The 15931-nt window shown below is 33.5% G+C and overlaps 1 protein-coding gene across 1 annotated transcript in view; it reads right to left on the bottom strand.

Moving 5' to 3' along the window:
- The window catches only part of STRN (striatin), a 103769-nt gene that overhangs the window by 25015 nt on the left and 62823 nt on the right, over positions 1 to 15931 (bottom strand). Inside the window, exons 7-11 of the mRNA XM_065929440.1 lie at positions 11762 to 11897; positions 8346 to 8456; positions 6142 to 6228; positions 5528 to 5671; positions 1697 to 1833 (exon numbers count right to left, since the gene is read on the bottom strand). Of these exons, the coding sequence (XP_065785512.1) occupies positions 1697 to 1833; positions 5528 to 5671; positions 6142 to 6228; positions 8346 to 8456; positions 11762 to 11897 (615 nt within the window). The remainder of the gene's footprint in view (positions 1 to 1696; positions 1834 to 5527; positions 5672 to 6141; positions 6229 to 8345; positions 8457 to 11761; positions 11898 to 15931) is intronic.

The following is a 15931-nucleotide window of genomic DNA, read 5'->3' as shown; positions in this document are numbered from 1 at the left end:
TCACAGGAAAAATTGTCTACTACTGAATAACCAAAAACAGAAATGACAGTTGATTTTAAGAGAGAACGACAACAAAAAAGAAATATATTTAAAGCACTAAAAAAAAGTATGACAGAAACCAATACAATTTTTGTAAATATCCTTCAATTAAAAATAAATAAAGGGGAAAAAAAGCACTAAAAATTTTTTGCAAAGTGAAATTCGAAATCAGAGATAATAGCCTACTCAGGCAAAAAAAAAAAGATAAGTAAAGACAATTCAATAAAATCAGAAACTAAGAGAGTTGGCACCAACAGATCTTCATTAAACAGATATATTGTATTCTTAAAGTAAAGGAAAAATGAACCCAGACGGGCAGTCAGATATGCAGGGGAGAATGGAAAAGGACAAGACAGTTAATGTGAAACAGATAATTCTGACTACTGAGTGTACAAAACAGAAGCTGGTAGAAGATTAATGTACACAGAAGTAAAATATATAATAAGAATGACATATACATTGGGTGGCAGTTTTTTAAATAGAGTGTTCTAAAGATCCATATAAAATTTTTATAAGAATGCGTGTAGTAATCTGCAATTTAAAAAGTAATGAAAGAGTGCATAAACTTCAAATAATGGAGAGGGGTGAATGATAAAAAATAATCAATCCCAATTTAGGCAAAAATAGAAAAACACAGAATAGGCAGCACAAAAGATGGCAGGATTAAGTACAAATATTATTAATTATTTTAAAAAGAAATTGACTAAACACTTTCTAATTTTAAAAGGCTGTCAAAAGTTAAAAAATAAAAGCCAGTAAAATGGTGTTTTTAAAAGACATAAATTATAAGGATATAAAAACACTGAAAACAATTTTTTTTTTCCAAATCTCTATCACATATGTGAAGAATGGAGAATAAGGAGCCTGTTTAGATTAGGTTATTGTGGTAGATCCAGGTGAAGAAAAATGGACTAGGAGGGGAAGAAAAAAGAAGCATTATATGGATTCAGTTGTTGGAGATAGAACCCAAAAGACTTACTAAAGGGCTTAGCATAGAGGGAGAGAGTTTTTGATGTGTGGGAAGAGGAGTGAGTGGTGAGGTTCCTCTTTGGAATACTTCCAAGGCTCACTTAGTGATTCATGCTATATCCTCTATGTGGCTGCGGCTACACAGTATTCCCCAATGAAGACGATGAAGTATAAAACTGAAAGGATTTTAATGAAGAGATAAGATAAGCTGTAAATACTTTATGAAATAAAAAACTGTTTTTCTGATACTTGATGACGATGAACAATTATAAAAGAACTGTGTTTGAGATTAACTAAATGGATGTGTGCATAAAGGTATAAAGATTCCAATTTTGGTCCAAATCAATGATAGGTCAACCTTAGCATCTGGAAAATATCTTGCATACACCTTGTCTAACAACAGCTAAAACTAGTTCTCAGCTGTTAAAGGAATTCTTTCCCTTATCTAAAACCAATGAATAAGCTCTACTGACTTACAGATTTAGGTAAAACCTATAATTATAATCTGTATGATGTGAAAAGTGTTGTTTATTTTTATAATATGCTCGTATTTTCAAAGTTTGTGATTAAAACTGAAACAAATTCCACACTTGTGAAGAAGTCTTACTATTGTCATCTTTTTCTATAAAATGAACTTTCTATTTTTTAAAAAATAAATTAAAACAACATAAATAAAACTACTGCTCACATCATAAGTTAATGAATCTGCTTCATTGGCCACTGTAAGGCCTGCCAATTCTCCAAGTCCCAGTTCACTTTCAAGTGCTTCATCTGCTCCCATGATGAATGACTTCCCAGAAGAAGGAGGAAACGTCAGTGCTTCCACTGAAGGGAGAAGACAAAAGAAACATTAAAAAAAAACTTCTAAATAGTCAACAATTAATTTCATAAGGGCCTATCTACATTTGATTATTTATAAATGCTTTCAAACACAGTAAAATTCAGTATGCAGAAAATCCTGAAGAAGTGCTTGCTTTTTTCCATATTTTAACCATTAAAGGTATCATCTAATTAGAAAAGTACAACATGAAACAAACCCTTTCTTTTTCACTGTAGAAAAAAAAATTATAAATGTATGAAAGAAAGTAGATTTTCCTTATTTGATATTTCATGCTAATTACCCAAGTGATTTCTATCAGTTATTAAAATATGTATAGTAAGTGAGTTAATCTTTTTTAATTAATATATTTTAATTGGAGGATAATTACTTTACAATATTGTGATGATTTTTGCCATACATCGACATGAATTAGCCATGGGTACACATGTGTCCCCCAATCCCAAACCCCCCTCCCAACCCCCTCCCCACCCCAACCCTCTGGGTTGTCCCAGAGCATTGGCTTTGGGTGCCCTGCTTCATGCGTTGAACTTGAACTGGTCATCTATTTTACATATGGTAATGTTCATTAAAACACGTATAGTGATTCTGAACATTGCTGGCTGCATTCAAAATAAAATTGATTAGTTCTATAACCTAAATAATATAGAGAAATCTCAAATGAAAATGGTTCATAATTAGATTAGTAAAAAGCGCCTATGTAAGGCAAAGTGAATATGTGTTGTCAGAACTCAAGACTACTTCTGGAGAAGAGGGAAGGGGCAGTGTTTGAAGGCAGCACCATCAGGACTTCTAGGCAATGGTGACACGAATGGTTTTGCTTTGAGATAACTCACTGAGCTCACCCCTATGACTTTAGCCGTTTACTGTAAGTATATTATATTTCATTTAAAAATATTTATTTCAAAGAAGTTTTTTATTAAAGTGTCCACTGGAACACTTTTTATAAATGCAAATCATTCTGACAAGCCATCAGAGATCATTCTTTAAGTAGTTTCTCAAGGTAGTGACTTTGTTGATGACAAATATTTATGAGTTGATTAGATGGATTTAGTAGTTTAATTTTGGCTGCTAAAGAAGTTAGTTAACTTCTTTTTTAAGAAACAAGTCAACTGTACTAATCAATGTATGCAGAGAATAGATTTATGAGATGTTTTTCAGTTTTACATTCAATCATACGATTTTAGATTCAATCATAAATATTGAAGAAATGAAAAGAACAGCTATGAACTTTTAAAAATACTAGTGGCAGGAACTCTACTCAAAATCGTTACTAGAACAAAATAGAGTATAAATTGATAAGACATTTTCAAACCACCATACAATAAAGCTGCAATAATAAAAATGGGTTTTACCCAAACATACCACGTTATCTTATGAGGGGTTTGAACAACTCTAAACATTTACTAATAAAGAGCAGGAATTGTTTCATTTAGAACAGCAATTTTCATGCCAAAATTTCAACCAAATGATTCACATGAGACTAGGAGGTTAGATCTTCAACCAGGTGTTCTTTTGTTTGTTTTGTTTTCATGTCTAATATTGCCAGAAAGCTCAGTTCAGATATGAAGTAAAAATGGCTCTCCCCCACCCCCCAAAAAAACTAAAATTTGTGATTTGGTCACTCACATTGAGTGGGCTAATTTAACTAACTGTTCTAGGAATGGCCAAGTAAAATCTGAAGACAAAGGAAGGCAACCAACTACTGCTTCCACAGATACCAATGGCTAAGCCAGCAGACCTAAGGGCCAAAGAGAGAGAGCTCCAATGGGCAAACCATTAACTGACTGCTCTCTAAGAGTCCTGAGAACTTTCAATTAGAGGTGACATTTCTATTAGCAACTAAATACTAAAGGCTCTAATCAGCTTTTACAAAAATAATTTAAATATGACTCAAGTGCAGCACTGCCCTCTGAATAATTATAATAAAAATGTAGTAATAAAATTACATAGCACACACAAGCTATGGAAACTTCTTCTGATACGGGACTGGAGACTGAAAAGCATCAGTCACAGGCAATTAAATCTACAACGTATTTCTTAAGTGCCACTTGTGAAAACTCTGTACTGTGGGAGCAGACGTAGGACCAATACTACAGATCATAAATTAGATATTCAACACTTCCATTCTAAAGGTTCTTAAATTTTTTTTTTTTAATTAGGGGCATTTTCTGTGGTTTATACATCCTTTTCTGCATATTTGTCATTTAGAACATATTCTGCCTCTATTATTGTAATTGGGTTACATGGCAGAAACCAACATAACACTGCAAACCAATTATCTTTCAATTAAGAAAAAAGAATTCTGTAAGATGAAATTTCTGATAAAACTCTTTTGAGATTATTAGAATAAGACAAAAACTAACTTTCCTTCTTATCAGACCTGATCTTAGAATAAAGGAAGTTGATTAAAATTCTCACATCTATAGTATCAGCTGAATGAATCTCCTAGTGAGTAACAAACATATCTGTTGAGGCCCCAAGATTCACAGCTTAATTTAAAAGATACATATCTACATCAAATAAATTGTTCATCTAGAATGGAAAGGTATCATATGTGGCTCTTCATTATTTAATGTATGGAAAATGAATTCCCAGTATACTATAATTAATGCTAATAAATTAGCCATGCAATGATCAAACAATTTATTGAAAAAGTATTCCAAACACAAAAATCTATCCACTGAGGTCCTGTCAATTTACATTTCTCTAAAACACAACCAAATTTAAAACCAAGAAAGAATAATAATACATGTTTCTCTGTGACTTTGGTGGTTTTATTCAATAAATAGCAATTTGAAGAGACATATCCACTGCAAGTAATTATAATATTTAAATTCAAGGCAATTTTTAAAAATAAATTTCAAAATATATTCATTAATCATGAAGATTAATTTTATGTCATTCATGACTTTCAGTTAATGTAAATATATATTTTAAAATCAATTTCCACATATAAGCATTTTATACATTTATAAATAGGAATATCAGAACTTCTATCTAAGAGATGGAAAACTACATTTATATAACACAAGATTATACTATAAAAAACTGGGAATAATCTAAATATCCAAAAGGGGAATGGTTAAGTATCAAGTCTAAAATAGAATATTTAATTTAAAATTTTAATCTTAAAATTATAATCATGAATTTATTGTTTTATATATATAAATACAACTGAATTTTTCTACATGGTGACTATAACTCTGTAAAAAGTATATGCACATAGACAAGGACTGAAAGAGAACAAGGAAATGTGACTAGACTTCCAGGTGCCTTTTTTCTCTTTTTGTCAATGATAAATGCTTAAACATATGAAAACATTTATGTGAGTCTCAAAGTAAACATTTACTAACTATGTATATACTCAGTTTTCTCATTGTTGGAATGGTATTAGAACTACGTGTACATACATCAACTACATGGCTTCTGTGAAGCTGCAGGGGGATGTTCCAAACTACAATTTAGACTTGGTTTTAAGTTTATGCTTTTTTCAAGTCTTAAAGACTATAGTTATAATCAAACCCCCTTGAATATAAGAAGGTCTACAATGTGGAGTACTACATACATAGTTCAAACATTTGTAGAATAAAATTCTTCTCTTAGAGCCCTCTCTAATAACTGAATTTAGATAAGTACATCCAAGTGCTTTTTGTGCTCTAGTGTGTCCCAAGTACTTGCCTTCATCTGCCCTATTTATTTCATGTTCAGGAAGCCTGGAGCTGCTGGGTCTGGAAGGTGAACCCACAGATGGCTGCAAGGAGGGAAGTTCATCAACATCTCTCAAATTAGCAAGCATATCTTGTAGTTTTGACCTATTGGGCCCTAGCCCCGAAAAGGGAGGGAGAGAACAAAAAAGAGAAAACAGAATTATTCAACTGCATCAAAATGGTGCCATAAACCTTATTCACATCTGCCAATATTCACCTTTAAAACTACCATCCTATATTAAAGAGTAACTTATTTTCTAAGTTTTCAAGATTTTTAAAAAGGTATATTACTCTTGAAAAATTACGTTTTACATATATTTTTTAAATTAAGCTAATGGAATAATGTCATTATTTGCATGAAAAAATGTTCCTGTGCAACTTGGATCATTAAAAATATTATTATTCTATTATTCTAGAATCCTTGTATACAACTCTAAACACAGATACCACAGACTGTGAAGCTGCTGTGTACTAAATTAAACAATCACATCCTTTTATGTTTATTTAAATTAAGCTGCATTCACTGCTTTACATCCTGAAAATAAGGTACCCAAGGTGAAGTCTCACACCCTACCAATTACTTACCTGTACTTCGATGCTTCATTCTCCCACATCCCTGTTTTGACTGTTTTATATAGGATAGAGGCTGAAACAGATCTTCGGTTGTTTTTCCTGTTATAAGTTTAATTAAGAATGGGAAAATCTTACCCATAGTCCATTATGGTTTTTTCCTATTTTTAAGCAATTTTAACTACTGCCTAGAAATACATTCTAAGATACTGTAATCAGAGAACACAATTTAACTGAGACTATTTCTACTAACCCATATTATAAAGACATAACCTCTTCCAATGAGAAACAGCTCAATTTAAAAAGATACCTAAGATGCTTTATAAATTAGTGCTTCCTATGTCAATTCAAAGCTTTCCTTCAGTTCTATTTTCATTTTACGTCTTTCAGTTCTGTTTTTATCATGTCTTCTCTCGTTCCCAGGCTATCATTTTATCAAGATAACCTAAACTGATGATGATAAAATGTGCTGAACTTCAGTCTTCAGTCCTTCTCTCTTCAGTGAAAAATATTAGCCTTTCTCCTAAAGAATCATTTTTTTCTCACCATACTAAAAAGCTATGTACCATATGCCTGAAACAGTGATCACAATCTTCAGGCTCAGGAAATCCACTAGCTTCTTTTACCACGAATACTACTTCAGTCAAATGGTGCAGCTTGAGACCTTAAATGCTTAACTCCAACTACAGCGAAGCCTTGATATTTGATAAGAACCAAATAATAAATAATAGATGAATTCTACATAAGTCCTTGATACCTTTTCAATTAACAGGTCTTTTACATTTTAAGACATTTATTACTGTAGCATGACAAATATATTAACTTTAAGTCAATTTGACAAATAAAATATTCTCCTTGTTTCTTGCATACGAAAAATATTCCTTAAAATTTCAGCTTAAATGGTTTTATCATGGTTATGAAGTCATAACAAACCATGTCTCACTATTGCTTGATAAAATTAAATTGTATCGATATTTTTAATAAAAAGTAGAAAATGTTCCTATGTTTCAATATTAACCTTTCTCATTGTGATTAACTAATATTGAGAAGGCATTAAATGACATTCTCTCTCAGTTACATAATAGTTGGTACAACACTAATATCAATAAAGGCCACTGACTTTCTATCCATTAAAGTGAAATACTTGTAAATTCTAAGATATTTTAAATAAAGATTTAAATATTTACCAGTAACTACTAAGTTATCAAAGAATGACTGATTTTTTATAATCCTTAGCATCACTACAAAAAGAGAAAAAGAAAAAGCATACCCCTCCAGTCTTTTGCAATTTTAAATACTTGCCTCACTTAAGTTGGATTTTAATCCCACTATATGCTAATATCCCAAAGGATGAAATTCCTACTGCTGTAAAAGGGAGACCCATGTCCATACTGTCAATGAGAGTGGTTGCACAAGGAGGTAATTTAATCTTGCTCTCCTAAAAAGGTGGTTAAGATGGTTTTCAGAGATGTGTGAAAGCTTTTGTAATTATATTCTATATACCTAACTAGATCTATTGTTAAACCTTACTAATAACTTGAATAAGATAATGATATGATGCACAGGGCTAGAAATTTCATTTTAGTTTCCATTTTTGATGTGGAACACATTTTGTTGGGAAAAGAAAAACCTAATTAGTAATATTATAAATGACATTGGCCAAAATTTTAAATTAGAAAAATAAGTACTTTAAAAAAGTTGTGTCTGACTCTGTGACCTGTATAACATATAGTGATGAGAGCAAATGAACTGTGTGTTATGAACACATAGGATATTCAGGGGTAGAAATTAACCTTCTTTCTGTGACCAAGACCTAAAATTGTAAGCAATTACTTTGGTGGCTTGCCAGAGGGTCACACTAGATGTGATTTCAATTATCAACAGTAAAAAATCATTACTGTAATTAAGCACATATAATTTGAAAAGTCAAACTAATGCTATGTTTGAAAACACAGTCCCATACACTCATGATGCTCTGGATTTATTATTGGGATACATTATGGTCCCATAATTATATTCACAGCTTTTTTCTTTTTCAAAGTTCATGATCAAATATCTAACCATTTAATTTCCACCCCTGAAGAGCAAGTGAAAAGGAAAGAGGTCAGGAGAAGGAAAAAAAAAGAGTAAGTAAGTTTTAGGAAAACATTGGGAAAAAAAATTGGGGGATATGAAAGAGGTAAAATTTATGATTTACAGATACAATGTTTTCCACTTACTCTTCACCCCCTTTTTCCCCTTTCTCTCCTTTTTGTATTGTTCCTTGAGTTTGGTAATTACTCCCTGGTCCACATTCCAAGCTTCAGGCATGAGACACTGGTCTTCCTTTTCTAAACAGAGTGAAACAAATGAAACAGCCTTTTTCAATAAGATATTGAACATTCAAAGTCAATTCACTGCTATGTCAATGAATGACATAACAACCATCTTCCTCATAGTATTACCAATTTTAAAGTTATTATTTATTCATCAGATACATGTCACAAGAAATATAATAGCCAAGAAACAGCAGTCAATTCTATTTCCTTGGTAATAATATTAAATTTCCCTTGAAACAGATATAGGGAAAAAAAAAAAAACACCGCAACATTTGAGTGACTTTTAGTAAATTAAGGCTCAAAAGCCTACAATCAAGAAACCTTCATTTTCAGACTGTGATTAGGATTGACTCACAAAAAAAATTTCTTACTAATATATGTAATGAAAGAAGATTATTAAGCATTTGTACAAAATAGGCTTCAGTGATCTTTTCATTTCAAAAACTGTATTTCTGGCATGTGTTTATCAGCAAATGATCATTTTTATTTTACAGGCTTTATAAATAGCACTTTGCAAACTTATTAATCAACCTGGCATTCAACAGTTAAAATGATTTAAGTGACCCGTTAATTTATAAATATTTAAAGTTGGAAACTGAGCTTCTAAGAAAAAAGAAATTCCACCATTAATTTCCACCATTTCAGGAGCAGAAAATTTAAAAAGCAAATATTTTATGTATTTTATACTTACTATAAAATAAATTGCTATATACATATAACATTATATAAGTGTTAGCTCAGGACTCTCACCTGAAATCAAGACATATATCCACTTGCTTACTCTGTATTTCCATTAGGAACTCTAATCACAAACCAAACACACAAAACCAAACTCCCAATCTTTCCCATCCCATCTCTTCCATCTACAGGGTTTCCCATCTTATTTGAAGGCCCTATCAATAACCTGTGATATGCAGATGACACCACCCTTATGGCAAAAAGTGAAGAATTAAAGAGCCTATTGATGAAAGTGAAAGAGGAGAGTGAAAAATTTGGCTTAAAGCTCAACATTCAGAAAACTAAGATCATGGCATCCGGTCCCATCACTTCATGGCAAATAGATGGGACAACAGTGGAAACAGTGGCTGATCGCTTTTTTGGGCTCCAAAATCACTGCAAATGGTGACTGCAGCCATGAAATGAAAAGACGCTTACTCCTTGGAAGGAAAGGTAGGACCAACCTAGACAGATATTAAAAAGCAGAGACATTACTTTGTCAACAAAGGTCCATCTAGTCAAGGCTATGGTTTTTCCAGTAGTCATGTATGGATGTGAGAGTTGGACTAGAAAGTCGAAGAATTGATGCTTTTGAATTGTGGTGTTGGAGAAGACTTCTGAGAGTCCCTTGGATTACAAGGAGATCCAACCAGTTCATCCTAAAGGAAATCAGTCCTGTGTGTTCTTTGGAAGGACTGATGCTGAAGCTGAAACTCCAATATTTTGGCCACCTGATGCAAAGAGCTTACTCATTTGAAAAGACCCTGATGTCGGGAAAGATTGAAGGCAGGAATAGAAGGGGACGACAGAGGATGAGATGCTTAGATGGCATCACCAACTCAATGGACATGAGTTTGGGTTAACTCCAGCAGCTGGTGACGGCGTGCTGCGGTTCATGGGGTCGCAAAGAGTCGGACACGGCTGAGCGACTGAACTGAACTGAACTACACTTTCATTTGATCAGACCAAAAACCTCCCTTTTTTTCAAATCCCACAACTATCTCAGGAAATATTGTTTCTCTACCTTTAAAACACATCTAGAATCTGACCACTCAGCATATTCACTACTTCTCTGACCTCTGCTTCTTCCTAGAATTACAGCACATGTTTTCCCCTCTCCACTTCAAGTCTACTGCCAACACTATTTGCCCTGGGTGGTCTATTCTCAACACAGCAGCCAAAGTGATGCTTTCAAACAAAAGCTGGATCATGTCACCCTTCTGGCCAACCGTCCCATGGTTCTCCGTCTCACCAGTGGTCTACACAGCTCCACTTGATTCGGTCACTTCCTACTACATTTCCCTCGTTATCATTCTGCTCCAGCCACCCTAGTTCCCTTGAATTCCTCAAACATACCTGGATTACAGCTATCTTAGAGCATATGCTCTAGTTTTCTTCTTCTTGAACACTCTTCCCCTGGATACCATGTGGCTAACTCTCTCATCCATGCTGTCTCTCATTCAGATGTTACCCTCTCAGTGCACCTTCCACAATTAATCTATCTTATACTGTAGCCTATCCACTCCACTCCACCCTGTCCCCCGCACTCTCCATCCTATTTACTCTGTTCTGCTTTTTCTATTTCCCATTGCATTTATCACATTCTGACTTACTGTTTCACTTATCATGTTTATCTCTTACTGCCTACATCCTCTTAGTAGAATGTAGGCCCACAGGGGTAGGGATCTTCATCTAGAAGATCGCTAGATCTTCTAGGCACAAAGAAGGCACATAATCAGTATTTGTTGAATGATTGAAATAAGCCAAAATGAACCAGAATAATCAGAAATCTATTTTAACAAGTTTCAGTCCACAGGTTAAAAAACAGATCACTGGGTCTCTGAACATAAAAACTCAACACTTTTATTCTACTATCAATAGTAGAAAGTCTACTTTTTTCAGAAAAATCTAACAATCAAAAATGTAGATTCTCATCAATTACATCTTAATAATAAATTAAACTGAGTTAGATTTTAGATCCTAGAATGCCTTCAGCTATTTAAAGTAAAAATTTAGTTATATCATACTCTTAACACCATACTGATAACAACAGTAACAGAAGATCATAGGAGAACTGTGACAAACCAGAAGATGCCAGAGATGAGATTTCTAAGTCCTTTACAAGGACTTCCCTGGCAGTCCAGTGTTAAGACTTTGTACTTCTACTGCAAGGAACACAGGTTTGATACCTGGTCAGGGAACTAAGATCCCACATGCCATGAGGCATGGCCAAAAAAAAAAACAAGAAAGAAAAGAAAAAATAATCAGATCTTTTACTCTGTTCTCATACTCAATTTCCACAAAATCTAGACTTGCAAGTTCTACTGTTGATGCAGAAACATTCTATAAATTCAAATTATTTGCATACTATACCACTTACGTTAAAAAAAAATGAGGAAGGTAAATAGCTGCACAACTTTCTTTAAGCACGCAGACACACATCCTGGAAAAAAGGTCATGATGGTAAAACGTCCCCAGAATGTTCAACATTTTAATACTGTAAGAGACTAAAGTGTGCTTCAAGATGCTGCTTTCCTAGTAAAATATTAGTTTCGTTCATTTACATAACATCTCTGGTTGGATCCAGGATTCCTCCTTACCCCAGTCTGTCCCATCGCCTGCGCTTCTGGAGTCACTGTCTCCTTCTTCTGATGTAACCAAGAAGTCAAACTCCTTTAGAGCTTCTTTTGTATCTCGATCTTCACTGCTATCGGGCAATACTTTCTTCCTAACAATCTAATAATAAAAGCATGCTCAATTAAAATACTGGAATATATTATGGAATTAACTTAAATAAAGAAGACAATATCCCTTTACCCCTGAATGAGAAAACCCAATTATTATTTTCTTCAGAAAATACATCTTTGTTGTGTCAAGTAACTGTGATACCTATCCAATTCAGTAGAAAACACAGACATATTTTAAGATTTTACATATTATTAAACATTTTAAAGCAGTAATTTAAACTTTGTTCAATGATGGCTTTTTTTAAATAAACAAAAGTAATCACATATTGAAAACATTGACATACAACACATGCATTTATATTACAGAGAGATGAAAAATGTCCCTGACATACTGTATTATGAGAACCACAATCAAATCTTACATTTCTGGGATGCAGTCTGTACAGTGTGCAGATATTCTAATCTAACCAAAGAAAGACACTTCATAAAACATTGCAAGAATTTTTCAGAATTTAACCATGATAAATTTTACGTCTAATACATCATTCTCTCATAAAACCTAAAATCACAAAAACCACAAATTCAGAAATGCATGCCACAATATTGAGAAGGTATTCCGTTGGAGGGAGTGGGGGAGGGAGAACTCTTCCCATTATTATTTCCACCATCCCAAGCTTTCATCAATTTCCTCTAATAACTGTCTACATATTCAAATTTTTCTTAAAATACAGATCTTTCAGAGATATACATAACTTAGATTTAATAACAAATCTAGCAAGGACCATTAGGTCTCATTTTTATATATTTAGAAATATCTCTGGATTCATAAGGTGAAAAAGTTAATCATGAGAAAAGAGAAGGAGATAGAAAGGAGGAAAATTATCCAGACTGTAATGCAAAGAACAATCAAACTTCAATATAGGACAAAGAGCCAGAAAGGACAATGAACATATGTGTCTTTTCTAAGAAAATGCACTATTAATAAATAGCCTGAACAAAACCATCAGCTACTAAGAGCTTTGTGCTTCTGTTATTTTATTTTCTTGAATCTATTTAACTCTTTTTAATTAAGGAAATAAAGTGACATTTAAAAAACCTGTTTGTTCTACTAAACATTTTAATAGGATAATTTTCAGCCATTCTCTCTCTCTATATATAGTACTGCAATGAATTTTTTAAGTCCTGCTTACACACTGCTACATAGAGTTAGATTTTTTAAGTCTTTTGGCATGGAGTTGTTATACTGCAGCTGTAAAAATTAATGCATCATAAAAATTAGTGAAACTAATACAAAACTATTACAAAGAAACCAATTATTTATTTAGAAATATTTTTTTAAAAGAAAACTAGAAGAATCTTTGGGTCCAGCATTTAAATAGAATTAAATATGCTTACATTAGCTGTGCCTTCATGGCTTGGTCACAAAATTACCATAATCAGCACTAACTGGAAGTCAGGATATTTATGAAATTGATTATTTAAAAAGAAATCAATTTACAGTTAGGAATTTCTATTAAAACCATACTTGATAGGAATAATAAACAGTTTATAGATTATTTAATATTTACCTAACATAATGACTAACAACAAAACTTAGAGCATCATAGTTATTATTTAACCACTGAGCTACAAGTACTTTGACAGAAAAATAATATCTCAGTGCAATCATCCCATAGAAATCACAACTCAGCATAAAATTTCCAAATGTAAAAAAAAAAAAACAATTTCAAATGTTAGGACAGAGAAAAGTTATCATACAAGTTTCGTCATTTTATTTTACCACAGTCAGTTTAAACACATGTGATTACTACTTGTTTGAATAATAAAAAGAGGGAGTAACTTCTTCAATTTCAAATAACATCCATGGCAGGGCTGTATTAGAGCAAGCACACTACCAAACAGTGGCCCGGGGAAACATTAATCTGGAAATAGTAAGTTAAGAGTCTCTGATGGAAGCAGAGGACTTAAATAGAAAAGAGAAGTTACACTTAGAAAGAAAGCACTTTATAGTTAAACATATCATTTTCAAACGCAGTGTCTCATCTATTCCTCACAAAATTCTCTGGGGATAAGATGGGTACTTGTTATAAGCCCGATTTTACAAACTAAAAAACTAAGCCTGAAGGGTTAAAAGGCACTGATAATTAGTGACCCCCAGGTCTAGACTCTAGGTCCAGTCTGCTTTATTTATCCTTCCTTCCTTTCCTCCCTCCTCTTCTTAAATAAACGTAAAGGAGGAAATGTGAACACTCTCCTAAAAGCAAAGCATGCCCTCGTCTCTCACTTTAAATAAAGCAGAAGGAGGAGGAGGAAGAAGAAAGAGAAGGAGAAGAGGGAAAGAGAGAGAAGAGAGGAGAGAGGTTAAAAAGGAGGAGAGACTGGCACGAAAACAGAAATATAGACCAATGGAAGAAGGTAGAAAGCCCAGAAATAAACCCATACACCTATGGGTACCTTATCTTTGACAAAGGAGGCAAGAATATACAATGGGGCAAAGACAGCCCCTTCAATAAATGGTGCTAGGAAAACTGGACGGTTACAAGTAAAAGAAATTAGAACACTCCTAACACTATACACAAAGACAGACTCAAAATGGATTAAAGACCTAGATGTAAGACCAGAAACTATAAAACTCTTAGAGGAAAACATAGGCAGAACACTCAATGACATAAATCAAAGCAGGATCCTGTATGACCCACCTCCTAGAGTAACAGAAATAAAAACAAAAGTAAACAAGTAGGACCTGATTAAACTTAAAAGCTTTTGCACAGCAAAGGAAGTTATAAGCAAGGTGAAAAGACAACCCTCAGAATGGAAGAAAACAATAGCAAATGAAACAACTGACAAAGGATTAATTTCCAAAATATTCAAGCAGCTCATACAACTCAATATCAGACAAACAAACAACCCAATCAAAAAGTGGGGGGAAAAAAAAAAAAAGTGGGAAAAAGACCTAAACAGACATTTCTCCAAAGAAGACATACAGATGGCTAACAAACACATGAAAAGATGCGCAACATCACTCATTATTAGAGAAATGCAAATCAAAACTACAATGAGATCACCTCACACTGGTCAGAATTGCCATCATCAAAAAGTCTACGAACAATAAATGCTAGAGAGGGTATGGAGAAAAGGGAACACTCTTGCACTGTTGATGGGAATGTAAACTGATATAGCCACTATGGAAGACAGTGTGGAGATTCCTTAAAAAACTAGGAATAAAACCACCATATGACCCAGCAATCCCACACCTAGGCATCTTCCCAAGGAAACCAAAATTGAAAGAGACACAAGTATCCCATAGTTCACTGCAGCACTACTACAATAGCCAGAACATGGAAGCAACCTAGATATCCATCAACAGAGGGGTGGGATGGGGAGGGAGATGGGAGGGAGGTTGAAAAGGGAGGGGATATATGTATACCTATGGCTGATTCACGCTGAGGTTTGATAGAAAACAGCAAAGTTCTGTAAAGCAATTATCCTTCAAAAAAAAATAAATAAATTTTTTAAAAAGGGGGGAGGAGAGAGGTTAAAAAGAAGGGGACAAAATAAAGAAGGGAAGAGAAGGGAGAAGCAACAATTTAGATGTACATCTCATTCCAGGACTCTACCATGGGAAAATCAATACACTTACAAAAATCGGAACAAAACCACAGAAGAACCCTAAACATGTTTGGAGAAATCTAATGGGAGAGTTCTGAAAATGTGGAGTCCTTGCCTACCAAAGCAACCCTGAGATGACAAACAAAAACCGCACCGTTTAGAGCTGATGCCAGTCACCATCAGGCACCATAATGGGCTGTCAGTTCTATTGTCTTATAGCGCCAAGAACAATGCATTGTTATAACACACATTTACCATACTCACTAACCCTATAAAAATGTTGAAATCTTTAATGAATTAACAAAAAGTTAAAGAATGAGGGCCTTGAGGAGAAAACTGCTATACTAAAAATATTCTTGAAGTCAAAACAAAAACTTTCAGATTAAATTTCCCCAAATTTATGGAAAAATAAAAGTTAAGGGTTTAAGTTGAAGGATATGGATTTTTAAAGTATGTGTAATAGCCCCAAAAATA

Source organism: Muntiacus reevesi, chromosome 3 (genome assembly GCF_963930625.1).
Source record: "Muntiacus reevesi chromosome 3, mMunRee1.1, whole genome shotgun sequence".
NCBI classification, from domain to species: Eukaryota; Metazoa; Chordata; class Mammalia; order Artiodactyla; family Cervidae; genus Muntiacus; species Muntiacus reevesi.
This window is presented reverse-complemented; position numbering and strand designations above follow the sequence as displayed.